The sequence below is a fragment of the Piliocolobus tephrosceles genome, chromosome 11 (assembly GCF_002776525.5).
Source record: "Piliocolobus tephrosceles isolate RC106 chromosome 11, ASM277652v3, whole genome shotgun sequence".
NCBI classification, from domain to species: Eukaryota; Metazoa; Chordata; class Mammalia; order Primates; family Cercopithecidae; genus Piliocolobus; species Piliocolobus tephrosceles.
This window is the reverse complement of record NC_045444.1, coordinates 114159988-114187960: the sequence shown is the minus strand read 5'-3', so window position 1 is coordinate 114187960 and position 27973 is coordinate 114159988. Positions and strand designations below refer to the sequence as shown.

Here is a 27973-nt window from a genome sequence, read left to right as displayed (position 1 = left end):
CCCATCAAGAGCGCTTGGATCCACCCGGCAGCCGCGGGTGAGTGGTCGTCCGGCAAGTGAGCGATTTGGTGAACAGACACCTCCTTCTGTAGGTAAGAACATCTCGGGGGGCGAATTAATTGAAACAGCACCGTCATCCCTCGGTCTCAGCAGTGTCGCCTCTCTCCTCCCGGGTTTGGAGAGCCGGGGGCAGGTTCCTGACTCAGCGGACCTGGGCTACACTCCGAGCCGCGTGAGGAGCTCTCCTGCCACGCCACAGCCCGCGTGCTGGGACTCACCCAAGTGGGTTTGTCTGGAATTCCCATTTGCAGCCTTCTGGAAAAGCAGATTAAATAAAATCACGATTCTCGTAAAGTGCCAGCACCTCCTATGGTTACACCCCGCGTTCATAGATTTTAACTGCAAAGGCGTTTTAGCACAGAATTCCAAATTCCAATCCAAGGATGGAGAGAAGGTCCTTCCTAGTGAGAAAAAGGAAGGTGAGTTTGAATTTAAGAGAGCAGGGGCTTTTGGGGGCACCACTTGAAATTTAGTTAATTGAAACTAAAAGAAAACACAACTACGCTTTACAAAAATACTGCTGGAAAGAATACCTAATCATCAAATAATAAATAAATAGTGTGACATCTATTTACCAAATCAATGTCGCCGCCGGAAGTGTGCAAAAGGTTGGTACTTTCCAAGTTCTTCAAGTTTGAAGAGGGTAAAGATATAATGTTTTCTAAAGGTACTCTCAGGTGGGGGTTGGTGGCTCACACCTGTAATCCCAGCACTTTGGGAGGCTGAGCGGGGTGGATCACTTGAGGTCAGGAGTTCGAGACTAGCCCGGCCCTGTCTCTACTTAAAAGGCAAAAATTAGCCTGGCATGGTGGCAGGCGCCTGTAATCCCAGCTACTTGGGAGGCTGAGGCTGAAAAATGGCTTGAACTTGGGAGGTGAAGGTTGCAGTGAGCCAGGATTGTGCCACTGCACTCCAACCTGGGCAACAGAGCAAGACTCTGCCTCAAAAAAAAAAAAAAAAAAAAAGACTCTCATGTGTTTTGCTCCTATCAATGTTGAAACATTGGTGTCTCCTGTGGCAAAAGGTGTTTTTCATCGAGGCACATATATTAAATAGACCAAAACATAACTTCCCAAATATCTTATAAGATTATCCTAGTAGTAGCTGAAATGGACAAAAATACCAATTTCCTTCAGTCATTATTGGTAAAAAACCAACAAGACTCATTAGGTTGTATAATGGTAAAGGCATACACATTTATTTAACATGCACACAGGGAGACTCAGAATGATTGATTACCCACCCTGCAGCATGTCTCGGAAGCTTATAGACTACCCTGGCAAATAAGGTTATGGGAGGGAGGAGAAAAGCGGTTCTGTTGAGGGGCCTGCTAGGGAGAATGAATGGGCCAGGGGAGAGAATAAGCTACAGTATCCTGCGAAAGGATCTGTTCAGGTGTGGGGTATATTGGTCTTACAGGGAGGGGAAAAGAAACAATTGTTCCTTTTGGTGGGTCTGGATCTTAGGCAGATAAAGGCTTTGTTGAGCTGGGACCAGGGAAGGTCAGAGAGACCTCCTCTAGCATGTCAAAGCCCCATATTTTGGGGTATCGGCTTCTGAGTCCCACCACTTAATAGTGATGAAACTGGTGAGTCTGTAATAGCCAGATCAAAGAAGAATCCAAAGAATGGGTATGTTTGTAGATCAGGAATATTGAATAATGAAATACATAGAGATCAGGAATATTGAAACTGGTTTTCCATGGGGGAAAGGAAGACTGTTGTCCTTCACGGGATAAACCTTATTTGCATGTCTAGAGACAATAATTATTTAACATTGCCGTCAGTTGTTAAAATTTACAGAGTTGTAAAATAGCTCCAATGACCTCTAATTTTTCTTTAATTCAATTTTTTCCCTACAATCCCACCTTCTCTCAGTGCATTTAATCAGATACTTCCACTGCATCTCAATGACTAGATGGTCAGTTGACTTTCCTTTTTTGTTTTGTTTGGGGTTTTCAAAGTTTTTGTTTGTTTGTTTGTTTGTTTGAGATGGAGTCTCGCTCTTGTTGCCCAGGCTGGATGCAGTGGCTGGGATCTCGGCTCACTGCAGCCTAGACCTTTCCAGTTCAAGCGATCCTCCCACCTCAGTCTCCCAAGTACCTGGCACTACAGGCACACCACCACGGCTAATTTTTGTATTTTTTTATAGAGATGAGGTCTCGCTACTTTGCCCAGGCTGGGGTCAGTTGACTTTCTAAGCTGCTCCCATCAGTTTCATGGTTTTCTTAGGCATATTCCTTCTGCTCTACCTATGACTAGATTGATCTGAACATAGACGTAACAGAATAAACAGAATTTGGAAGGGAATGATTAATTTACCAGCAAATACCTCAGGCAAATTAAAAGGAATGGTACCATATATGATAAAATAAAATCTGAAGCATCTTAAAGATCACTTGGGCTGGGCACAGTGGCTCACACCTGTGATCCCAGCACTTTGGGAGGCCGAGGCAGGCCAATTGCTTGAGGCCAGGAGTTCAAGAGCAGCCTGGCCAACATGGGAAAGCCCCGTCTTTACTAAAAATAAAATTTTTAAAATATCACGTTTCTGCTCTTACAAAAATAAACAACAGAACTATTCTGGCCCACATATTGAATATCTGGGTCTAGTTCATGTCTTTGGAAGCTGTGTGGAGTGCTTTATTTCAGCAAAGATTTTTTTTTTTTGGCAGGGAGTGTGGGGTTTGACATAAAGGATTATAAATGGATGATAAGGCTGCTTTGTAGTTTTTTAAGAGTCTAGGTCACTTAGCACAAAATTCTATAGAAGCTAAATTACGTGACTTTAGTAAGAATAGTCAGGGGAAGGCCGGGTATGGTGGCTCACACCTGTAGTCCCAGCATTTTGGGAGGCTGAGGTGGGCGGAGCACTTGAGGTCAGGAGTTCAAGACCAGCCTGACCAACATGGCAAAACCTTGTCTCTACTAAAAATCCAAAAATAGCCAGGCCTGGTGACAGGTGCCTGTGGTCTCAGCTACTCAGGAGGCTGAGGTAGGAGAATCTTGAACCCAGGAGGCAGAGGTTGCGGTGAGCAGAGATTGTACCACTACACTCCAGACTCCAGACTCCAGCCGGGGCGACAGAGGGAGACTCCATCTCAAAAAAAAAAAAAAAAAATAGTCAGGGGAAGGCGTTATTCATTTGTCATTTGTTTATCTCTCTGGTAACTTGTGTTTCAGAAAGATCTGAACCTGGGTGTCTGCTTTTTTTTTTTTTGGATGGGATTTCAAATGGCACTGGCTGCAGAAGAGGGTGGGCCCCGGTACATAAAGCCACCAGAAGCGGATGGGCTTCTGCATATAAAGCTATTGCTCTTGGCAGCTCTGTCTGAAGGAGGAGGACAAGAGGCTCCAGGGAGAGGACACGGATTTTCATAGTGGCGCGCAGCAGAAGGAGCAGAAGTTGGATCTGAAGGCAGGAAGCCAGCTTGGTTCTAGAAAGAAAGAAACTGTGGGCACAGAAAAAACAGGTAACTCAAGGGATCCTCCTGCCTCGGCTTCTCAGATTCAGATTCCGTTTGTATCAATTGAAGAATGTTATATGTGGCCAGACTTACAAGGTTTATTGGCCTGTCCTAGTTTTGCTTTATAGGCACTGTTTTCATCAGCAATTTTCTGGGACAGACTCATTTTCAAAGAACCTGTTTGGCTTTCCTGTTATATGGAGGCCTTGCCCTGATGTGGAATTTAAATTTAAAATAGTCATTGCACCACTAGAAAAAGTCCAGAGCTACAGAGAGTTGTGCACAGTAAAATGCTTTGAAGGACGGAGAGTAGGATGCATTTCTTTAAATTGAGGTATAATCTACATACAAAGATTTTAAGTTTCAGTGTTCATAATTGTATACACCCATGTAACTATATCCCATCAAGATACAGGATATTTCATCAACCCAGAAAGTTGCCTCCTGCCCTTTTACCGTCAATTCTCCAAGATGACCGCAATTGTGATTTCTATCAGCATGAAGTAGTTTTGCCTGTTTTGGACCTGGAGTAAATGAAATCTTCATGGTACGTCCTTTTTGAGTCTGGATTCTTGTACACAGGATAATGTTTGAGATTAGTTTATTTTCTTCCGTGTATCAGTGATTTGTTTTTGTTTTTGTTTTTTCAAATTTCAAATCATCTTTATGAAGTACATCTTTTTCTTGTAATCTGTTTTCTGTTGCTTATAACAATACCTGAATGTGGGAAATTTAGAAATAAAAGAGCTTTATTTCTTACGGTTATGGAGGCTGGGAAGTCCAAGGTTTAAGGGGCACTTCTTTCTCTTATGGACTCTAAAGAATCCCAAGGGGGCACAGGTATCACATGGTCAGAGGGCTAAGGCTGCTAGCTCAGAGTTTACTCTTAGAAAACCACCAGTTCCCCTCCCATGATGACCCATTAATACATTAAGCTTTGACTCCATTAATTCATTCATGAGCACAGAGCCCTTATGATCTAATCACTTCTGAAAAACCCCACCCACCCCTACCTTTTTTTTACAACAGGGTCTCACTCTGCAGCCAAACCTGGAATGCAATGGTGCAGTCATGGCTCATTGCAACCTTGATATCCTGGGCTCAAGGGATCCGCCTGCTTCAGCTTCTCAGTAGCTTGGACCACACGCATGTACCCACCATGCCCAGCCAATTTACTTAATTTTTTTGTAGAACCGTGTTCTTGCTATCTTGACCAATCTGATCTTGAACTGCTGACCTCAAGCAATCCTGCCTCGGCCTCTCAAAGTGCTGGGATTATAGGTGTGAGCCACTGCACCCGGCCTGGGATTAAGATTTAACATGAGTTTTGAAGGGGACAGATATGCAAACCCTAGCAGTATGGTTTACAAATAAGAAAATGTGTATTGTAAGTGTATAGTATTAATACATGAGTTTGGACAAACGTTTGCAATCATCACCACAATCAAGGTGTAGAGTGTTTGGTCACCCCAGGAAGTTCCCCTGTGCTCTGTTGCAGTCACTGTCTTCCCTAACTCCCACCCCAGGCAACCCCCAATCCAATTTCCATCACTACAGGTAAGTTTTGCTTGTCTTAGGACTTTATATGTTAATGGAATCATACATTTTTGTGTCTCGATCCCTTGACACAGAAAATTTTTTTTTATATTCATTCAAGTATTTGCAATAGTTCACTCCTTTTTATTGCTAATTAGTATTGGTTGCCAAAATTTATCACTGTTTATTCATTCTCCATTTAATGGACGTTTAGTTGCTTCTCGTTTTTTCACTAATATGAATATATGAACATTCTTAGATAGACTGCCAAATGATTTTCCAAAGGGTTGGTACCATTTTGGATTCGTGCAAGCAATGTATATGGATTCACTTGCTCTAAATCTTTGCCAACATTTGGTATGCTGGTCTCTGTAGCCATTCTGGTGGTCGTTTTCTCTCCTAGTTTTAACTTAGGATTTCGGATTACTTATGTTGAGTATCTTTGCATTTGCTCTTGGCCTACCACATCTTTTGCAAAGTATTTCAATCTTTTGTTCATCTATTCTTATTGAGTTGCAGGGGTTCTTTATTTTGGAGATAACTCCTTTATCAGATATCGCTTTTATGACTATTTTCTCTTAAGTCTGTGGCTTCCCTTTCTATTTTATTTGTGTGTGTGTGTGTGTGTGTGTGGTATTTTTTTGTACAGATGATAAAAGAAAATGTTGTCCAGGCTGGTCTTGAACTCCCAGGCTCGAGTGACCCTCCTGCTTCAGCTTCCCAAAGTGCTGGGATTACAGTCGTGAGCCACTGCACCTGGTCTCTTTCCAGTTTCTTAACAGTACCGTTTGAGAAGCAGATGTGGCTTTTTTTTTTTTTTTTTTTTTTTTTGAGACAGAATTTCATTCTGTCACCCAGGCTAGAGTGCCATAGCGCAATCTTGGCTCAATGCAACCTCCACCTCCTGGGTTCAAACGATTCTTCTACCTCAGCCTCCCGAGTAGCTGGGATTACAGGCTTGCGCCACCATGCCTGGGTAATTTTTGTATTTTTAATAGAGACAGGGTTTCGCCATGTTGGCCAGGGTGGTTTCAAACTCCTGACCTTAAGTAATCCACCTACCTCGACCTCCCAAAGTGCTCGGACTATAGGCATGAGCCACAGCACCCGGCCTCCTTTCCATTCAGTTTCTTAACAATACTTCTTGATAAGCAGATGTGGCTTTTTGATGAAATCCAATTTATCATTTTTTTCTTTTAAGATTCTTTTTATCATTTCAAATATGTGCCAGTCCCTAGGTAACAAAGATCTGTTTCCTTCTGGATGGCATGCTGTGGTATTAGTATTTGTTATGTCAAATTAGTTTTTGTGTATGGAGTGAGGCAGTGATCAGTAAGATGCATTTCAAGTAAGATGAAGTTACAGCCCGAATACAATAACTCCCTAGAAGTTGGTGGAAGCACCTTCCAATTTTTTTTTTTTTTTTTGAGACAGAGTCTTGCTCTGTCACCCAGGCCGGAGTGCAGTGGCACGATCTTGGCTTACTGCAGCTTCCACCTCCTGGGTTCAAGAGATTCTTGTGCCTCAGCCTCCCAAGTTGCTGGGATTATAGGAACCCGCCACCATGCCCAGCTAATTCTTTTGTATTTTTATTAGAGATGGGTTTTCACCATGTTGGCCAAAGTCAAAGGTGCTGGCTGAATCAGCGCCTCTGTGTATCCCCACAGTGTCCATGGCCGTTTTCTTCAGGGCTCGTGTGGTGTGCTGCAACAGGGTTGGGGGCAGGTGCACTCTGGTTTGCTGTGCACCCGGGTGCAGCAGGGAGACCTGCCCAGGGTCACTGTGGCTCCGGAGTGGAGCAAAGGCCAAAGCTCAGGGTTCACCTCCTCAATCTGCTGTTGTAACTAACACTGTGCCTCTGCAAACTCTCTCCTGTGCGTCCAAGTCCACCAAGGTAAGGTCTGTTGTGGATTTAGCTGCCCTGAGTCTCTGCTAAAAGGAGCAGCTGATGAATTGACTCTTTCTTTCTACTTTCAGCATCTTCACTGCATGTTTCAAATCACGAGAGCCCGATAGGCTGAGTTTTGTTTGGGGAATGTGCCTTTTATTCCTGTTGTTGTTATTAATACAGTCATTCTCTGTTGTCCAGGTTGGGGTACAGTGGCGTGATCTCCACTCACCACAACCTCCACCTCCTGGGTTCAAGTGATTCTACTGCCTCAGCCACCCAAGTAGCTGGGATTACAGGCACCCACCACCACAACTGATTAATTTTTGTGTTATTAGTAGAGATGGGGTTTCACTATGTTGGCCAGACTAGTCTTGAACTCCTGACCTCAGATGATCCACCTGCCTTAGCCTCCCAAAGCGCTGGGATTACAGGCATGAGCCACTACACCCAGCCTTTAAAAAATTTTTTAATCTACTGTTTACACAGTGTTCTTGTACGTTTTTAAAAAGTGATGGAGCTTATAGTAATGGGTGAGGATTATTGCTACAGCAGCAACTTTTAAAAGGACGATCTTGTGATTTGGAATGCACAGAAAATGAAGGGGAAAGGTAAACACCTGGCTTTCACAGGTGTGAACTCGGAAAATCAAGTCAATTCATGTCCTCACCTTAGAAGCAGTGGAAGCAAAGGGACGTTTAGAGCGCTTTTTAGAGGCCGATAATATTATGAGGTCAAAATGGAACGATAAATGGAAAAAGGACAAAAGAACAGTCTATTCCAGAGTAGTACTTTCTTGTGGAGGATGTGATGCTCTGAGACAGCACAGGTGGTTACTGCGTTTATCAGGGACATGTGTTCATATTTAGTCCATTTTTTTCCTCTGCTTTTTTTTTTTTTCCAGACAGGATCTCACTCTGTCGCCCAGACTGGAGTGCAGTGGCATGATTACAGCTCACTGCAGCCTCGAACTCCTGGGCTAAAGTGATCCTCTCACCTCAGCCTCCCAAGTAGCTAGGATTATAGGCATGCTCCACCACACCAGGCTAAATCTTTGTTTGTTTGTTTGTTTCATCACCTTTATTTTAAGTTCCAGGGTACATGTGCACGATGTGCAGGTTTGTAACATAGGTAAACGTTTGCCATGGTGGTTTGCTGCACAAATCAACCCATCGCCTCTGTACAAGCCAAGCATCCATTAGCCATTCTTATTCCCCTGCCTCCTTGTTCCCCTGACAGATCCCAGGGCATGCTGTTCGCCCCCATGTGTCCATGTGTTCTCATTGTTCCGTTCCCACTGGCCAGGTTGCCAAGAAGAAGAAATGCTTTTACATTGTTGGTGGGAATGTAAATGAGTTCAACCACTGTGGAAGACGGTGTGGCAATTCCTCAAAGATTTAGAAGCAGAAATACCATTTGACCCATCATTCCTGTTACTGGGTATATACCCCAAGAAATAGAAATCATTGTATTATGAAGATACATGAACGTGTATATCTTTTTTTTTTTTTTTAAGAGATTGGGCCTCACTCTGTTGTCCAGGCTGGTCTCAAACACCTGACCTCAAGCAATCATCCTGCCCTGGCCTCCCAAAGTGTTGAGGTTACAGGCATGAGCCACTGAGCCCAGTCTTCCTCTACAACTTCTAACTTAGTGCCATGCCCCATAGTAAGGTAGTGTACATTGTGATTATGTATCTGTATTTATATATTGTTGACCTAAACAGAAGTTTCAGAAAAAAAGCTTAGCCTTTCTCTGCAATGCATTCTGACAGTTAACATTTTTTGTACCATTAAAAAAAATCCCAACACTTTGGGAGGCTGAGGTGGGTGGATCACCTGAGGTCAGGAGTTCAAGATCAGCCTGGCCAACATGGCGAAACCCCATCTCTACTAAAAACACAAAAATTAGCTGGGCATGGTGGGTGCCTTTAGTCCCAGCTACTCTGGAGGCTGAGGAAGGCGAATCACTTGAACCTGGGAGGAGGAGGTTGCAGTGAGCTGAAATCATGCCACTGTGCTCCAGCCTGGGCAAAAGAGTGAGACTCCATCTCAAATAATAATACTAATAATAATCCTGTTTGCAACCCCATACTAAATTTCCTTGATGCCACAATATGAAAATCACTGTTTTAAAATAAACTGAAATTGGGTTTTTATTTTTATTTTTGAGACAAGATCTCACTCTTGGCCAGACTAGAGTGCAGCGGTGCGATCACCACTCACTAACACCTTGATCTCCTGGCCTCAAGTGACCCTCCAGCCTCAGCCTCCCAAAGTGCTGGGTACTATGCTCAGCTTAAAATGGGGATTTTGAAGATATAGCCAGGCTCTCTCAAACAGAAGGTAAGAGGAAAGATAGCTGAACTTGGAATTAGGAAACTGAGGCCAAGTCCAGGCTCTGATGTTTGTTAAAGGTGAAAATCAGCACAAATCTTACTACCTCTAGCCCTCCATTCCCCCATCTATCCGGTAACAACCATCCCGCCTCCATGTGCCTCAGAGAATGCTCAAGGAAAAATTAAATCCTTTTCAAAATGTAAAAATTATTTTAAAAGATTGCATAAGTAATTCAATTATCATAGTCCTAGTCATAAATGGTAAAGCACTTGTAGAGCTGAGGACCTTTCTGTCCTTTAAGGGATGCAGCTAGGAAGTGAGATGCACTCAGGAAAACCAGGCAGCACTTGAATTTATTCTCAGTGGTGAGGCGTGACTCATGCCCTTCCCTCTGTAAGACTGCCACCTGTTCCTGACACTTCTTTTTACCCTTACCCTTCTTCAGGTAGGCTGTAGTTGTTTGTTTATTCAGTTCATTCAGCATCTTCCTTGAGTGCTATGTATTAGGTGCTAAGTTAGGCACAACCAGGCAATATGCCCTGCTCTCTTGGGCTTGTGCTTTTTAGTAGGGCATGTATTATATAGGTTTTTTTCCTGCTTGACTGTCCCAACTAAATTGATTTGGACAGCAGTATTAGAACACTAAAGAGACAAAAAGGTAGATAATCCAGCAGGCTTTTAGCAGCCTGTGGATCACTGTAGCAAAGTCATAGGTCTCAGATGCATGCAGAAGATGATGACCTGGATTTAGTGAACAAATCCATGGTCCGCAAAGGTGGAGAGGAGGCTCTGGATATAGAGGCAGCAGATGCCACCCCAGCAAGACCACTCTTCAGAAGATGACCAAGTCTCAGTGATTACCCGTCCAGGACAGCCATTTCTATAAGATCATTAACAACAAAGAAAGAAAGCACCAGCAAACTCAGCAGCGTTCCAGGAAGAAGAGAAAGCCCTGTTTTCGGGACTAAGGGAGTAGGTGAACAGTCACTCTGATTTGCCTTTGGCAAAATTTTCACATCGTCAGCATTGCTCACTGATGCTGTAATGGTAGTTTCAAAATCTGACCTCCCTTTTCTCTCCACTGCTTACTCAAGGGCTTTGTTGACATAAACAGCGTTTACCCTATTAAACTTAAGAGAGGAATTATGCAGCTGTCTGGGGTCACCTTGGGAAAGGGTAGGGTGAGTGGCAAGCCGTAATGATGTAACCTAGTAGGTCCTTCCTACCTCCCCAACCCCTAGTAAAGCTTCCCACCCACTGGATACCTGGAATTCCACCCAGGTGACTTGCTATTCTGGAATGAGAATGCTTTTCCTTCTCTCTAGCCTGCTTTCAAACTGTAATTGACCCTAAAATCTCTATACATGAAACCATAATCTTTAGTATGAATGTGTTTATAAATACACATTTTTCTCCTCACTGTGGTTGTCATTAGGTTAATACCAGCAGCTAAGGGAGCCTCTGGAATGTGGGAGAGTGGAGTGGGTGAAAGGTTCCTGATGGGAGTAGGGAGACCTGGATTCAGATCTTGATCATGTGGTTTGAAGCCAGTGTTTAGGCATCTTCCATATGCTACTCTGGGAATGTGGGGAAATGATATCTATTTTACAGATATCATGTAGATTTAAGGAGATAGTATACAGAAAAGCATCATACAACAAATTAGGTTCCTTCCTATAAATTTATCTCAGAGGAGTTAACCACATACAGGACCGTCAAAAATCTATAAAAGAGTTACAACAAGGCAAAGCTTGAGCTAAAATGTGGAGGAATTAGTGAATTTCCCTGTGCACATGATAATTCACATGAGACAGCAAGATGTTTTCAAATATAGCCACCATACAATGACTGTTTTTTGTTTTTTCTGTGCAGTGACAAATGAGATCCTCTGTTGGGCTTTATGTCTAAAGCTTGAATTTCAAGCAATTTCCTCACTTGAGATCAGGAGTTCAAGACCAGCCTGCCCAACACAGTGAAACCCCATCTCTACTAAAAATATAAAATGATCCAGTCATGGTGGCGGGCACCTGTAATCCCAGCTACTTGGGTGGCTGAAGCAGGAGAATCACTTGAGCCGGGAGGCGCAGGTTGCAGTGGGCTGAGATCATGCCACTGCACTTCAGCCTGGGCAACAGAGCAAGGCTCCACCTCAAAAAAAAAAAAAAAAAAAAAAAATCAGGTTTTCGTCGCATCGAAGATGCTAAAAAGAATAAGCATCACTTAATTTTCTCTTTGTTTCCATTTGATCAGCCATGGATTGTTACAGAACTTCACCAAGCAGTTCCTGGATTTACCCCACTGTGATCCTCTGCATATTTGGTTTTTTCTCCATGATGAGACCCTCAGAACCATTCCTTATCCCATATTTATCTGGACCAGATAAAAACCTGACCAGTGCAGAGGTAAGTTAACATACATATGTATCTTAATGTGCTTTTTTAAATTTTACAGAACTTGAACAAGGATACAGGGCTTCCCTCACCTTGAAATAAGATGAACACATTAAATTCAGTGAGCCCAATTTTCATAATATGTGTCACATATAGAACTTTTCAAACTATTTCCTCCTCATACTTGCAGAAAATTGCAGCCAAAACACATTACATGTGTTAACAAATTTTTGATTTGCATAGAGTGCTAACATTTGTGTTAATGATAGGAGCCTCTCAGGCCTCCATTGATTCCATTATACTAATCCTAAAACAGCATCACTGGCAGGCACAGGATCTAAATCTAAATAAACTCTCAGGCTGCTGAGATAAGCAGGATCTCATAAAGAATTATGGTATTTCTTTATGACACTGTTTATCAGCAGGTGAGCCATTAACAGCTTTATCTCCCAGCCCTTGCCTCCTTCTCTGGAACGCCAGATTCTCTTACTTAAAAGAGCAACGTCTTTCTTTTTTGGTGTTGTTTGAGATGGAGTCTCACTCTGTCGTGCAGGCTGGAGTGCAGTGGTGTGATTTTGGCTCACTGCAACCTCTGCCTCCCAGGTTCAAACAATTCTCCTGCCTCAGCCTCCTGAGTAGCTGGGACTACAGGCATGAGCCACCACGCCTGGCTAATTTTTGTATTTTTAGTAGAGACAGGGTTTCACCATGTTGGCCAGGCTGGTCTCGAACTTCTGGCCTCAAGAGATTCACCCTCCTGGGCCTCCCAAAGTGCTGGGATTACAGGCATGAGCCACTGCCCCCGGCCTCGCATTTCTTTATAAGAAGTACAACAAGAAAATGCACTGACCTAACTGCAAAATTACCCTGGGCTGATTTTACAATCTCAGCCTCAGCCTTGAAAACACTATGTAAAGTGTGTGGCTTCGCCTGCAAGGTTAATTGGTGCCTCGGGTGGTGAGGTGGCAAGGACAGAAAGGCAAGCTTGTTCTGTAGTATCAGATCACTTAGGGACAACCGTGTTTCCGAGTTGCTCAGGTTGAAGCATGCCACAATTAAGACAACAAAGGACAGATGCAGGGTCAGAAGCAACTCAATGAGTCCACTGGGGTCTGCTTCTGCAGCCACTATGGACCAGTTAATAGATCCTCCCTCCAAGGAGCAGCTCAGTTGTGTGGTCTTTGCTCTGTGGTCTCCTGCTTTCTCCAGCAACCTCAGTGATCCAGGTGTCAAGGTGAGTAAGTTCAGTGATTTGAGAGGTTGTGGCACTCACCCATCATGCCCCACAGATCAGCAACTCCAGTCCTTCCTATTATGAAAATGGATATCCTATGCATTTCTGACTAAATCCGTGAGATGATCCGTATTAAATGGAGGCATAGACAAATCAGCAGAATTGTTAGGGGGAGATGGGGGACGGTTGGGAACCTAGCAAATTTGCCCAGGAAGGAAAATGAGATGCATTACTTGCTTCCACTCTATAATGTGGCAAAGTTATTTACTCTTTCCCTATCTTCCCATATCTTTCCAGATGTTGGAAGGACTGAAATATTTGACGTAGTGATAGATCACATGAAAATAAAGGCTGTCGGATTCTTTTTGTTGTTGCTGCTGAGATGGAGTCCTGCTCTGTTGCCCAGGCTAGAGTGCAATGGCACGATCTTGGCTCTCTGCAACCTCTGCCTCCCAGGTTCAACCAATTCTCCTGCCTCAGCCTTCCGAGCAGCAGGGATTACAGGTGTCTGCCACCATGCCTGCCTTATTTTTGTATTTTTAGTAGAGACAGGGTTTCATCCTGTTGGCCAGACTGGTCTTGAACTCCTGACATCGTGATTCACCTGCCTCCGCCTCCCAAAGTGCTGGGGTTACAGGTTTGAGCCACCACGCCTAGCCTAGATTATTTTAACATTATAGTCTACTTGTCTAATGTTAATATTTGAACAAGAAGGAAATGATATTTTTTAAGAATCTTGGGCCAGGCGTGGTGGCTCACAGCTGTAATCCTAGCACTTTGGGAGGCTGAGGCGGGTGGATCACCTGAGGTCAGGAGTTCAAGACCAACCTGATCAACATGTTTCTTCTAAAATACAAAAATTAGCTGGGCATGATGGCGGGTGCCTGTAATTCCAGCTACTCGGGAGGCTGAAACGGGAGAATGGCCTGAACCCAGGAGACGGTGGTTGCAGTGAGCCAAGATCGGGCCACTGCACTCCAGCCTGGGTGGCTGAGCATGACTCCATCTTAATAAAAAGAAAAGAATCTGAAAAACTTAGAAGTGTCCAAACGCTTTTTAACTCATCTACTCAACTGTACATACTATTTAAACTTAATATATAATTCAGATTGCACAATAAGCCAATATATTCTTCTACCGGGGTTTATCTAAGTGTATAAGTTGGTTGGTTTTTACCAATGGGAAAGGAGACTACCTTTTCTTAGTGATTTCCTTGAAAATGAGTTTTCTCATTATGTTTCTCCGTAACGCGAATAATTTCCAATTGGATGCAGAATTTGAGGTACAAACCACAGGTACCTTAGTAAAGTACTGGTGCTTCACGGTCATGCAATTGACCAACTTTGCAGATAACAAATGAGATCTTCCCCGTTTGGACATATTCCTACCTGGTGCTGCTGCTGCCTGTGTTTGTCCTCACTGATTACGTCCGCTACAAGCCGGTCATCATCTTGCAAGGTATCAGTTTCATCATTACCTGGCTGCTGCTCTTGTTTGGCCAAGGAGTGAAGACCATGCAGGTTGTAGAGTTCTTCTATGGGATGATGACCGCCACCGAGGTGGCCTACTACGCCTACATATACAGCGTGGTCAGCCCCGAGCACTACCAGAGAGTGAGCGGCTACTGCAGGAGCGTCACGCTGGCCGCCTACACAGCAGGGTCCGTGCTGGCCCAACTCTTGGTATCCCTGGTGAACCTGTCATACTTTTACCTCAACGTCATATCCTTGGCCTCTGTCTCCGTAGCCTTCCTTTTCTCACTTTTCCTACCAATGCCCAAGAAAAGCATGTTTTTTCATGCAAAACCCAGCAGAGAGATAAAGAAGTCATCGAGTGTGAATCCAGTATTAGAGGAAACTCACAAAGGTGAAGCACCAGACTGTGAAAAGCAGAAACCCACATCAGAAATACCCAGCACTTCAGGGAAGCTGAATAAGGGCCAGCGGAACAGCCTGAAACCAAGGAATGTGACTGTGGAAGTTTTTGTGCAGTGGTTCCAAGATCTGAAGGAGTGCTACTCCTCAAAACGCCTTTTCTACTGGTCTCTATGGTGGGCTTTTGCCACAGCAGGTTTTAACCAGATTTTGAACTATGTTCAAATCCTGTGGGATTACAAGGCACCTTCCCAAGATTCTTCCATCTATAATGGGGCCGTAGAAGCTACTGCAACCTTTGGAGGTAAGCAAATGTCACTTAATCTTCCTTTGTTGGCTTTTCCCCCTTAAGACCGTTTCTCCAGGGACCGAACTTCGTGGCAGTGAATTAGCTCTGTTCAGAAGGCAGCATAGTTTTTTCTCAATCAAGAATGAAAGTCACTGAAAAAACAAGAATGCCATGATTTTCTACTGTGTTGTAGTTCCAACAAGCAACTCTTTTTTTTTTTTTTTTTTTTTTTTTTTGAGACAGAGTGTCACTCTGTCATCAGGCTGGAGTGCAGTGGTGCGATCTCAGCTCACTGCAACCTCCACCTCCCAGGTTCAAGCTATTCTCCTGCCTCAGCCTCCCAAGTAGCTGGGACTACAGGCATGTGCCACCACGCCTAGCTAAGTTTTTTTGTATTTTTAGTAGATATGGGGTTTCACCATGTTGCCCAGGATGGTCTCGATCTCTTGACCTCATGATCTGCCCACCTCAGCCTCCCAAAGTGCTGGGATTACAGGCGTGAACCACCACACCCAGCCACAACAAGTAACTCTTAGGAGCTCAGGGCTCAGCACCAAACAATGAAATTCTAGTTGAATCCCTAAGATTCCAATTCATCATTAGCACAAAGGTTAATAACATGCCCTGTTCTTTTAGGATTATTTTTAATATCAAAATATATATGTGTGTGTGTGTATGTTGTGGGGAAAAGAGGTCAGCCTGTTACTGTGTTATTATAGATAGAAGTAAGTTTAAGAGACTACATTTGGCTCTGTATTTGAGATGCTGTTAATCTGTGACTCTACCCCCAATCTTGTCCTTGCTAGAAAACATCGCTGTGTTAATTAAGGTTGAAAGGATTTTGGGCTGTAAGGAATGTGCTTTGTTAGGCAAATGCTTAAAGCCTGCTTGTGGTTGAAGGTCAGTACCATTCTCTTAAATCTCAGTAAAAGAAAAACATCTGTCTCCCACCCGTCCCTGGGCAAATGGAACATCTCCGTGTATCTGTATGTCTTACTGCTGATTTACTCCCTTATCTTTTTGGCAATAAATACTGAGAGAACTCAGAGACCGGTGCCAGTGTGGGTCCTCTGGAAGCACAGCACTGGTCCTCTGGGGCCCCGCTTTTCTTTCTCTATACTTTGTCTCTGTGTCTTTATTTATTTTCTCAAGTCTCTCGTTCCACCTAGCGAGAAGCACCCACAGGTGTGGAGGGGCAGGCCACCCCTTCATATGTTTTTATTATTTTAGAAAATAAATTAAGGATTCCAAATTCTCACTGAGGGTTTTGTTAATACAGGCTTTGAACTAACTAGCATGCACCTATAATAGTTCTAGGCTATACACCAACAACTTTCAAAAGCAGCTTTCTCATGATATTTAAATGAGGGGTGGAAGAGATGTGAAAGTCAGGATTTTAATATCAGAGGGAAATCTGTCTTTGAAGTTTAATCTACAATAAATGTTTATTTCCTAATAACTGGAAGCTTAAATGTCAAATGAGACTTTGAAGATATTTTTTAGGAAGTGAGATTTTGCCCCACCCTCATTTACAAAAAGTTTTAGAAAACCCATGTGACCTCTATTTTATTATTATCTCCCTTTTGGGAAGCTTCCGTTTAACTCCTGGAAACCAGGACTGTGCCGGAATTGCTTCACTGAAATTGTTGCTCCTACATTCCAAATCCATGGGGGGAAAATAGTTATTTTTTTTTCCTCTGTAGTCATGATCATATGTGGGAAAGTTAGTCATATGTCTGTGTAGTACTTTGAAATCTAAATACCTTTTGTTTATTTATTTATTTTAGACAGAGTCTTACTCTGTTACCCAGACTGGATTGCAGTGGCATGATTTCAACTCATTGCAACCTCTGCCTCCTGGGTTCAAGCGATTCTCCTGCCTCAGCCTCCTGAGTAGCTGGGATTGCAGGTGCCCACCACCATGCTGGCTAATTATTGTATTTTTAGTAGAGACGGGGTTTCACCATGTTGGCCAGGCTGGTCTCTAACTCCTGACCTCAAGTGATCCACGCCCTTCGGCCTCCCAAAGTGCTGGGATTACAGGAGTATGCTACTGTCCCCAGCCCTAAATACCTTTTACTTTTGTTGAAGAGAACCACACGCAAGTACTAACCCTAATTACTGTCAATTATTCAATTTCTTGAACTCTGTCAGTCTATACAGATGTTTTCACCCAAAGCTTCTCAAGTAAATTATGTCAGATGTTGAAGGCTTTAGAGTGGAGATTGGAAATAAGACTGAGATTACTAAAGACTCATAATAAAGACTAACACTGGGTGGGGCAAGAAAAAAGACTAAAGCTATCCGTGTAACACATCTGATACTCATCACTGAAAAAGACTTACAGCAAAAACTGAGGAAAGAAAGGCAAATAGAGAGGCCAGATGTGTTCCCAGAGAATTTATTTCATCCTTTTCCATCCCTGCATGTTGTGTTGAGTGACTAGGTTAATATCATTTCTCCTTACACTGCTGTGGTTAGGAACCTTTCTGGCCCCTCTGGAGAGTACAGTGCCTGGTATATAGTTGATACTAATTAAAAGTGTGATGACTAGGCCGGGCGCGGTGGCTCAAGCCTGTAATCCCAGCACTTCGGGAGGCCGAGGCGGGCGGATCACGAGGTCAGGAGATCGAGACCATCCTGGCTAACACGGTGAAACCCCATCTCTACTAAAAAATACAAAAAAACTAGCCGGGCGAGGTGGCGGGCGCCTGTAGTCCCAGCTACTCAGGAGGCTGAGGCAGGAGAATGGCGTGAACCCGGGAGGCGGAGCTTGCAGTGAGCCGAGATCCGGCCACCGCACTCCAGCTTGGGTGACAGAGTGGGACTCCGTCTCAAAAAAAAAAAAAAAAAAAAAGTGTGATGACTAAGTGACCGAAAGAATAGCAAGTGAAAAGAAAAGCCAAAAGAAGACGTGGTTGAGAAAAGGATAGATCCACATTCAGGTCGATCACACAATTTTGTGAGAGCAATATATTTATCTTTCAGAATTACCTGAGACCTGGGTTTTTAAGACAGGGCGTTGATATTTTCTTGCATGCAAAGTCATTGTGTTTGATTGCCTTCAATGTTTTGTTTTCAGGGGCTGTGGCTGCCTTTGCAGTGGGTTATGTGAAAGTCAACTGGGACCTTCTGGGAGAGCTGGCTCTGGCGGTCTTCTCAGTTGTCAGTGCAGGTTCTCTATTTCTCATGCATTACACAGCCAACATCTGGGTGTGCTATGCTGGCTATTTGATATTCAAGTCCAGCTATATGCTTCTTATAACCATAGCAGTGTAAGTTTTACCAGCCACTCCTAAAACTGAACTGTATTACTCTCTCTTCTGTCTTCCTAAGCTTTCTCTAAGAACTTCAGAAGGATTTTAGTCAATGGCAATATTAAATGTTGACTACTTTTAGACACAACTAAGCCAACTTTTCATTTAATTATTTGCTCTCTAAATATTGCTACAATATACCTTTAGTCATCAAGGGAAAAACTCTGTAGGTTTATAAACCAAAAGCAATGATACATCGTCAGGATTTTCTTTTTGTTTTGTTTTGTTTGAGAGATGGTCTGGCTCTCTTGCCCAGGCTGGAGTGTAGTGGTGGGGTCATGATCACAGCTCAGTGCAGCCTTGACTTCCCAGGCTCAGGTGAGTCTCCAACCTCAACCTCCTGAGTAGTTGGGACGACAAGCATGTGGCACCATACCTAGCTAATTTTTCACATTTTGTAAAGATGGGGTTTCACCGTGTTGCTCAGGCTGGTCTCAAACTCCTGGGCTCTAGCGATCCACCTACCTTGGCCTCCCAAAGTGCTGAAATTACAGGTGCAAGCCACTACATCTAGCTCCATTGTCAGGTTTTGATTTGTTTATTTCCATCAACTTTCCACATAAGGTGTGATGTGATCTGCTTTTAAATGGTTAGGTTTAGATTTCATTCCTACTTTCATTTGGTTGCTTCAGAAATTCTAGGCACATACTTTTGTGACACAAAAGATTCTCAGGAAAGTTATTAAAAAGTTGGAGACTAAAAAAAATAGATACACAGATAACAAGAAACCTTTAGCTGCAGTCATATATGGAACCAAGTAGTTTTTCTTTTCTTTCTTTCTTTTTGAGACAGGGTCTCACCCGGGCAGGAGTGCAGTAGTGCAAACATAGCACACCACAACCTTGATCTCCTGGGCTCAAGCAGTCCTCCCAACTCAGCCTCCTGAGTAGCTGAAACCACTGGTGCACACTACCATGCCTGGCTAAATTTTTAATTTTCATTTTTGTAGAGACAGAGTGTCGCTATGTTCCTCAGGCTGGTCTCGAACCCCCGGGCTCAAGTAATCCTCTGGCCTCAGCTTCCCAAAATGGTAGGATTACAGGTGTGACCCACCTTGCCAGGTCTAGTTCTTAATCATTTTCTAAAAATGATTTCTGGGATTTAGAGTTTCCTATCATTTTTGCTTCTACTTTTTCTCAGAGATCTCTTTAAGAAAATGATTAAAAAACCATTTGGTTTCATATAAAGGTATAGCTAAAGCTGACTGCAGAAAATATGCTTTGCTATTAACCAAAAGAGATGAGAAACATTTAAATTTCAAATTGCATGAAAGGAGTGGAGACAACAGCATCATCGAGTTTTGGTTTTAATTTGTGAAAAAAATGTTTTATAAACAACTTACCACACAGAAATATGAGCACTCCGGGAAAAAAAATCATCAAAGGAAAAAAAAATTAGGTGGTATGTTTATTTTCTTCATGGAAATGTCTTAATCAGAATCATGCATCTTAGGTTGCTTTTTTTCTTTAATGTGAGGATTTTGTTAAAGTAGGATTATATCATTTCTTTGCATTGAAAAAGAAATATTCATGGCTGGGCACAATGGCTCACATCTGTAATCCCAGCACTTTGGGAGGCCAAAGCAGGTGGATCACCTGAGGTCAGGAGTTTGAGACCAGCCTGGCCAATATGGTTAAACCCCATATCTACCAAAAATACAAAAATTAGCTGGGCATGGTGGTGAGCCCTGTAATCCCTGCTGATGGGGAGGCTGAGGCAGGAGAATCACTTGAACCTGGTAGGCAGAGGTTGCACATTCTCATCAGCATTTATTGCTTGTCTTTTGGATAATTCTAATTGAAGTGAGATAATATCTCATTGTAGTTTTGATTTCCATTTCTCTGATCAATGATGTCGAGCACCTTTTCATATATCTGTTTGCCCTTTGCATGTCTTTAAAGAAACGTCTATTCAGATTTTTGCCCATTTTTCATCTGATTATTAGACTTTTTTTCCCTATAGAGTTGTTTGAACTCCTTCTATAGTTTGTAACCCCTTATCTCATGGGTAGTTTGCAGATTTGTTTTTCCATTCTGTGGGTTGCCTCTTTCCTTGGCTGTGCAGGAACTTTTTAACTTGATGTGATCCCATTTGTCCATTTTTGCTTTGGTTGCCTGTGTTTGTGGAGTACTCAAGAAATCTTTGCCCACTCCAATGTCCCAGAGAATTTCCCCAATGTTTTCTTGTAGTTGTTTCATAATTTGAGGTCTTAGATTTAAGTCATTAATCCATTTTGACTTGATTTTGTATATGGCGAGAAATAGGGGTTTACTTCCATTCATTCTTCAGCATATGGATATTCAGTTCTCCCAGCACCATATATTGAAGAGACTGTCTTTTCCCCAATGTATGTTCCTGGCATCTTTGTTGAAAATGAGTTTACTGTAGGTATGTGGGTTCACTATTGGGTTTCTGGGTTCACTCTTCTGTTCCATTGGTCTACATGTCTGCTTTTATGTCAGAACTATGCTGTTTTGGTTACTACAGCTCTATAGTATAGTTCAAAGTCAGGTAATGTGATTCCTCCGGTTTTTGTTGTTGTTGTTGTTGTTGTTGTTGTTGTTTCATTTTGTTTTGTTTTGCTTAGGATAGCTCTGACTATTCTGGGTCTTCTGTGGTTTCACATAAATTTTAGAATTGTTTTTTCTATTTCTGTGAAGAATATCCTTGGCATTTTTATAGGGATTGCATTGAATCTGTAGATTGCTTTGGATAGTATGGGCGTTTTAACAATACTGATTCCCCCAGTCCACAAATATGGAATATCATTCCATTTTGTGTGTGTGTGTCCTCTTCAATTTCTTGTATCAGTGTTTTATAGTTTTCATTGCAAAGATATATTTCACTTCTTTAGTTAATTCTTAGGTATTTTATTTTATCTGTAGCTATTGTAAATAGGATTACTTTTTTGATTTCTTTTTCAGATTGTTCTGTGTTTGCATATAGAAATGTTATGGAGTTTTGTATGTTGATTTTATGTCCTGCAAATATACTGAACTTATTTATCAGCTCTAATAGTTTATTGGTAAGAGTCTAAGTTTTCCTAAATGTAAGATCATATCGTCTGCAAGCAAGGATAATTTGACTTGATCCTTTCCAATGTGGATGCCCTTTATTTCTTTCTCTTGTCTGATTGCTCTAGATAGGACTTCCAGTGCTATGTTGAATAGTGGTGGTAAAAGTAGGCATTCTTGTCAGTTTTTTCCCATTCAGTCTGATACTAGCTGTATGTCTGTCATATATGGCTTTTATTATGTTGAGTATGTTCCTTCTATACCCAATTTTTTAAGGGTGTTTATCAGGAAGGGATGCTGAATTGTATCACATGCTTTATTTAGCATCAATTGAATGATCATAGTTTTTGTCCTTCATTCTGTTGATGTGACTTATCACATTGATTGATTTACATATGTTAAATGATGCTTGTATCCCTGGGATAAATCCCACTTAGTCATGATAGATTATCTTTCTAATGTATTGTTGAATTCAGTTTGCTAGTATTTTGTTGAGAATTTTTGTATTGATATTCATCAGAGATTGGCCTGTAGTTGTTTTTTGTTTTTAATGTGACTTTGTCTGGTTTTGCTGTTGGGGTAATACTGGCCTGGTAGAATGAGTTTGGAAGTATTCCCTCCTCTGTTTTTTGGAATAATTTGGATAGGATTGGAATTAGTTCTTTTATAGAATTCAGAAGTGAAGCCATTGGGTCCTGGGCTTTTCTTAAGTGGGAGGCTTTTTATTATGTCTTCAATCTCATTACTTGTTATTGGTCTGCTCAGGTTTTGGATTTCTTCATGGTTCAATCTGGGTAGGTTGTTTGTATCTAGGAATTTATCCATTTCTTCTAGATTTTCCAATTTATTGGCATATACTTGATCACAGTAGCCACTGATGATTCTTTGAATTTCTGCAGTATTGGTTGTAATGTCTCCTTTTACATCTCTAGTTTTATTTACTTGGGCCTTCTCTCTTTTCCTTAATCTGGCTAAAGGTTTGTCAATTTTATCTTTTCTAAAACCCAACTTTTTGTTTCATTGACCTTTTGGATTGTTTTCTTCATTTCAATTTCATTTCTTTCTGCTCTGATGTTTATTATTTCTTTTCTTCTACTAATTTTGGGTTAGGTTTACTCTTGCTTTTCTAGTTCTTTAAGATGCATCATTAGGTTATTTATTTGAGGCATCTCTTCTTCTTTTTTTTTTTTTTTAAGAGACAGGGTCTTACTGTGTTGCCCAGGCTGGAGTGCACTGGCATGATCATCTCTACTCACTGCAACCTCTGCCTCCTGGGCTTATGTGGTCCTCCTGCCTCAGACTCCTGAGAAGCTGGGACCACAGACATGCACCACCACACCTGGCTAATTTTTTGTATTTTTGGTACAGATGGGGTTTCACCATATTGACCAGGCTGGTCTAGAACTCTGAAGCTCAAGTGATTCATCTGCCTCAGCCTTGCAGAGTGCTGGAATTACACACATGGGCCACCACACCTGGCCTCTCTTCTTTTTTATGTAGGCACTTGTAACTATAAACTTCCCTCTTAGTACTGTTTTCATTGTGTCCTATAGGTTTTGGCATGTTGTGTTTCCATTATCATTTGTTTCAAGAAATTTTTCAATTTCTCTCAAATTCTTTGTTGACCCACTGGTCATTCAGGGGTATATTGTTTAATTTCCATGTGTTTCTATAGTTTCCAAAATTCCTCTTGTTGATTTCTAGTTTTATTCTATTGTGGTCAGAGACATTGTTTGATATTAATAATTTCAAATTTTTGAATATGTTTTAAGAGTTGCTTTGTGACCTAACATGGTTTATCCTTGACAATGATCCATGTGCTGAGAACAGTGTGTATTCTGTGGCCAATGAGAAGTTCTGCAAATATCTATTAGGTCCATTTTTTTCTATAGTACAGATTAAGTCTGATGTTTCTTTATTGATTTTCTGTCTGGAAAATCTATCCAGTGCTGAAAGTGGGGTTTTAAAGTCTCTAGCTATTATTGTATTGCATTCTCTTATCTCTTTCTAGTTCTAATATTTATTTTATATATGGGTGCTCCAGTGTTGGGTGCATATATATTTACAATTTTTATATCCTCTTGCTGAATTGACCCTTTTATCATTGTATAATGACCTTTGTCTCTAGTTTCTGTCTTGAAATCTATTCTCTCTGCTATAGAGAGAGAATAGCTACAAATCCTGTTTTTTTGTTTGTTTCCATTGGCATGTTATACCTTTGTCCATCACTCCATTTTCAGTCTATGTATGTCTTTATAGGTAAAATGTATTTCTTGTAGGCAACAGATCATTGGGTCTTTCTAAAAATCCATTCAACCGCTCTCTTTTGAAGAGTTTAGACTGATACGTAAGGCCTTACTCCTGTTATTTTGTTATTTCTTTTCTGGTTTTGTGGCCTTTTTCCTTTTCTTTCTTCCTTTTAGTGAAGGTGATTTTCTCTGGTGATATAATTTAATTTCTTTTTTACTTTTTGGGTATCCATTGTATGTTTTTCAATTTGAGATTACCATGAGGCTTGCGAATACTATCTTATAACCCATGATTTTAAGCTGGTAACAACTTAAGACTATTTGCATAAACAAACAAACAAAAAGAAAAGTAATAAAAACTCTGCGGTATAACTTTGTCCTCCTGCTTTTTAACTTTTTGTTGTTTCTCTTTATATCTTATTGTACTGTCTTGAAAATTACTATTTTTGATTAGTTCATCTTTTAGTCTTTCTACTTACAAGAGTAGTTTATACACCCGTTGCAGTGTGATAATATTCTGTGTTGTTCTATGTGCTTATTATCACAAGTGAGTTTTGTGCCTTTACATGTTTTCTTATTGCTCATGAACATCCTTTTCTTAGAGACAGAAGTACTCCCTTTAGCATTTCTTATAGGACAGGTCTGGTGTTGATGAAATCCCTCAGCTTCTATTTGTTTGGGATGGTCTTTATTTCTCCTTCAGGTTTGATATTTTCACTGGATATACCATTCTAGGGTAAAGGTTTTCTGCCTTCAGCACTTTAAATATGTCATGCCACTCCCTGGTTCTAAGTCTTTTCTAAGACTGAAAAGTGTGCTGCCAGACATGGGGGCTCTATTGTATGTTATTTATTTCCTTTCTCTTGCTCCTTTTAAAATCCTCTTTTTTTTTTTTTTTTTTTTGAGAAGGAGTCTCGCTCTGCAATCCCGGCTCACTGCAACCTCCACCTCCTGGGTTCAAGCGATTCTCCTGCCTCAGCCTCCTGAGTAGTTGAGATTACAGGCACACGCCACCATGCCTGGCTAATTTTTGTATTTTTAGTAGTGACGGGGTTTCACCATGTTGGCCAGGATGGTCTTGATCTCTTGACCTTGTGATCCACCTGCCTCGGCCTCCCAAAGTGCTAGGATTACAGTGTGAGCCACAACGCCCAGCCTAGAATCCTTTCTTTATCCTTAACCTTTAGGAGTTTGATTATTAAATGCATTTAAGTAGTCTTCTTTGGGTTAAATTTGCTTGGTGGCCTGTAACCTTGTCCTCGGATATTGGTATCTTTCTCTAGTTTTGGGAAGTTCTCTGATATTATCTCTTTGAATTAACTTTCTACCTCATCTGTTTCTTTACCTCCTCTTTAAGGCCAATAACTTAAGATTTTCCCTTTTGAGGCTATTTTCTAGATATTGTAGGTGTGCCTCATTCTTCTTTTTTCTGTTGTCTCCTGACTGTATTTTTAAATAGCTTGTCTTCAAGCTTGCTAATTATTTCTTCTGCTTGATCAGTTCTGCTGGTGTGAGATTCTGATGCATTCTTCAGTATGTCAATTGCATTTTTCAACCCCAGCATTTCTGCTTCTTTTTAATTATTTCAATCTCTTTATTCAGTTTATCTGACAGAACTCTGAATTCCTTGTTTGTGTTATCTTGAATTTCTTTGAGTTTTCTTAACACAGCTGTTTTGAATTCTGTGTCTGAAAGGTCGTATATCGGTTTCTCCAGGATTGGTCCCTGGTGCCTTATTTAGTTTGTTTAGTGAGAACATGTTTCCTGGATGATCTTGATGCTTATGGATGTCCATCAGTGTCAGGGTATTGAAGAGTTGTATTTATTGTAGTCTTTGCTCTCTGGGCTTTTTTGTACCTGTCCTCCTTGGGAAGGCTTTCTAGGTATTCAGAAGGTTTTGGGTGTTATGATCTAAACTTTATCTACATTAGGGAGCACCCCAAGCCCAGTAACACTGTGGTTCTAGCAGACTCTTAGAGGTACTGCTTTGGTGATCTTGGATAAGATCCAGAAGAATTCTCTGGATTACCAGACAGAGACGCTTGTTATTTTCTCTTACTTTCTCCTAGACAGTCTCTCTCTTTCTCTTTGCTGGACTACCTGGAGCTGGAGGTGGGTGACACAGGTACCCCTGTGGGCACTAATTTCTATCTTTTGAAGACTTCCACCCATGTTATGGTTAAAATGCTTATTTATGTTTAATGATAGATTTCAGATTGCAGTTAATCTGAGTGTGGAACGCTATGCCCTGGTATTTGGAATCAACACCTTTATTGCCTTGGTGATTCAGACCATCATAACTGTGATTGTAGTAGATCAGAGAGGGCTCAACTTGCCAATCAGCATTCAGGTAAGCTGCAATACTTCTGTTTTCAACTAGGTAACCTCAAAGGTTTCTCAACCTTGCAACAAGCAATATTTAAATTTCTTGAGTTCCTTGGTTAAGCAAATTTTGAAATATACAATGCCTTAATTATCATACTGTAACACACCAAGTACGTTTTGAGCAATAATTGCAACTAGGACAACACTAACCTGGATAATGCAGGTAAGAAGTAACCTCAGTGCTTAAATTTATTCTTGGAGACATTGAATGTAACATTGCACCACCCTCCAAACAAAGACATAGAGACAAATCAATGAGTTTTAGTGTTTTTTTTGTTTTGTTTTGTTTTGTTTTTTACTATTGATGATAGTAGCTATGATTTTAACCCAAGCAACCTGCTCTGAAGCCAAGACTCTTAGTCACTGTATTGCTTACATCTTCTTACTTGATCTTGATTTCTTACTTGATTTTGATTTCTTACTTGATAGGAGAGTATTGTTCAACCTAAATGACCCACATTAAAAACCTGGGTCTCAGTTACCCCATAATCCAAGCAAACCAACAGTATTATGTTGTATTATCATTGACATAGATGGTCATATTTTATATGTGGCTAATTATTTGTTTTTCTCCAGTTTTTAGTTTATGGGAGCTATTTTGCAGTAATTGCTGGAATTTTCCTAATGAGAAGCATGTATATTATCTACTCAACCAAATCCCAGAAGGATGTACAGAGCCCTGCTCCAAGCGAGAATCCAGATATGTCTCACCCAGAGGAAGAGAGTAATGTCATCATGTCAACAAAACTCTAACCTCATTGCAACAACTGCAGCAGTGGCTTTCAAAGCTATGCAATAATAAGGAAGGATTTTGAGATGGGTGGCATATGTTTTGCCATAACTTGACATGCTTTTTGCAAATCGGGATTCCAGTGGACCTTTCAAAACCACAACAAAACCTCAGTTGTAGATGAGTTCTCTATCTGCCCAGTTTTACTGGATGCAATTGACAGAACCCATCGTCATAATTAAGCAACCCATATTGGGGACCCCCCTGTGACTAGTAGCAGCTGGAAAATTCTGGTTTTTCTCACTGGTAAGGACACGCAGATGGTGTGGAACCAAACCATGAGAAAACTCCAGACATCCTGGAGTTGGTATTCACCATTTGTGGGGAGAAATACTAACTGGACGGACCCTATTGCTTGGCTTAAATACTTGTTTGATCTTACCAAAGAAGTCAACGCATGGGACCTTTTTGTCACACGAGCCATTTTCTTTCTTCTTCTAATAAGTGTATTTCTGTTTAAGTTACAGTTCTCCAAGAGAATTACTAGGTTTATCCCATTTCTAAGGGCTTGTCTTCAACTCTGATAACAGCATTATTCACAAGTTATGATTTGATAGTATTATTATTTAATTTTTTATGATTATTTTCCATGTTGTGCTCTGAGTTTTGCTGTTGAAAGTCTACCTCAAGAATAGCTCCAGATCCTCTTGTGTATTTGCAGAATGACACTGAGGTCATTTCCCAGTGGCCGGGAGAGGCAGGGAGCCTTCTCTCCACCACCATATAGAGGTGTTAATGCATCTATGGGCCAGGTGCGGTGGCTCACTCCTGTAATCCCAGCAATTTGGGAGGCCAAGGTGGGAGTTTTGCTTGAGGCCAGAGGTTCAAGACCAGCCTGGGCAACACAGTGAGACCTGACTCTACTAAAAAATTTAAAAATTAGCTGGGCAGCATGGTGTGTGCCTGTAGTCTCAGCTACTTGGGAGGTCATGGGGGAAGATGGGTTGAGCACAGGAGTCAGAGGCCACAGTGAGCTATAATTGTACCACTGCACTCCAGCCTGGGCAACAGAGTAAGATTCTCATCCCCCTCTCCCAAAAAACAGCACCTGTGTGATGTCTGTCTAAAATAGGAAAACTTAAAGGAGGTTTCTAGAAGTATTAGAAATAAGAAAACACTGATGGAGGGAGTGGAATGAAACA

At 41.5% G+C, this 27973-nt stretch overlaps 1 protein-coding gene across 2 annotated transcripts; it reads left to right on the top strand.

Moving 5' to 3' along the window:
- Positions 1-9: 9 nt before the first annotated feature.
- Positions 10-27380, top strand: LOC111527545 (thiamine transporter 2). Of its 2 annotated transcripts, XM_023193902.1 has the most exons (7): positions 36-92; positions 11540-11691; positions 12718-12913; positions 14263-15091; positions 18159-18351; positions 25865-26006; positions 26618-27380. In XM_023193902.1, exons 3-7 carry the CDS (start codon positions 12776-12778, stop codon positions 26792-26794), a joined length of 1479 nt encoding a protein of 492 aa, XP_023049670.1. In that variant the 5' UTR covers positions 36-92; positions 11540-11691; positions 12718-12775; the 3' UTR covers positions 26795-27380. The 2 variants fall into 2 exon arrangements, with proteins under 2 accessions (XP_023049669.1, XP_023049670.1); XM_023193901.2 differs by lacking the exon at positions 12718-12913 and having other exon boundaries at positions 10-92.
- Positions 27381-27973: the final 593 nt, after the last annotated feature.

Bases quoted from the DNA above. Each gene is read 5' to 3' on its own strand.
- LOC111527545 (XM_023193901.2), top strand. From the start codon at position 11,542: ATGGATTGTTACAGAACTTCACCAAGCAGTTCCTGGATTTACCCCACT. The intron at 11,692-14,262 runs GTAAGTTAACAT...CCAACTTTGCAG, and splicing joins AAAACCTGACCAGTGCAGAG to ATAACAAATGAGATCTTCCC. The intron at 26,007-26,617 runs GTAAGCTGCAAT...GTTTTTCTCCAG, and splicing joins ACTTGCCAATCAGCATTCAG to TTTTTAGTTTATGGGAGCTA.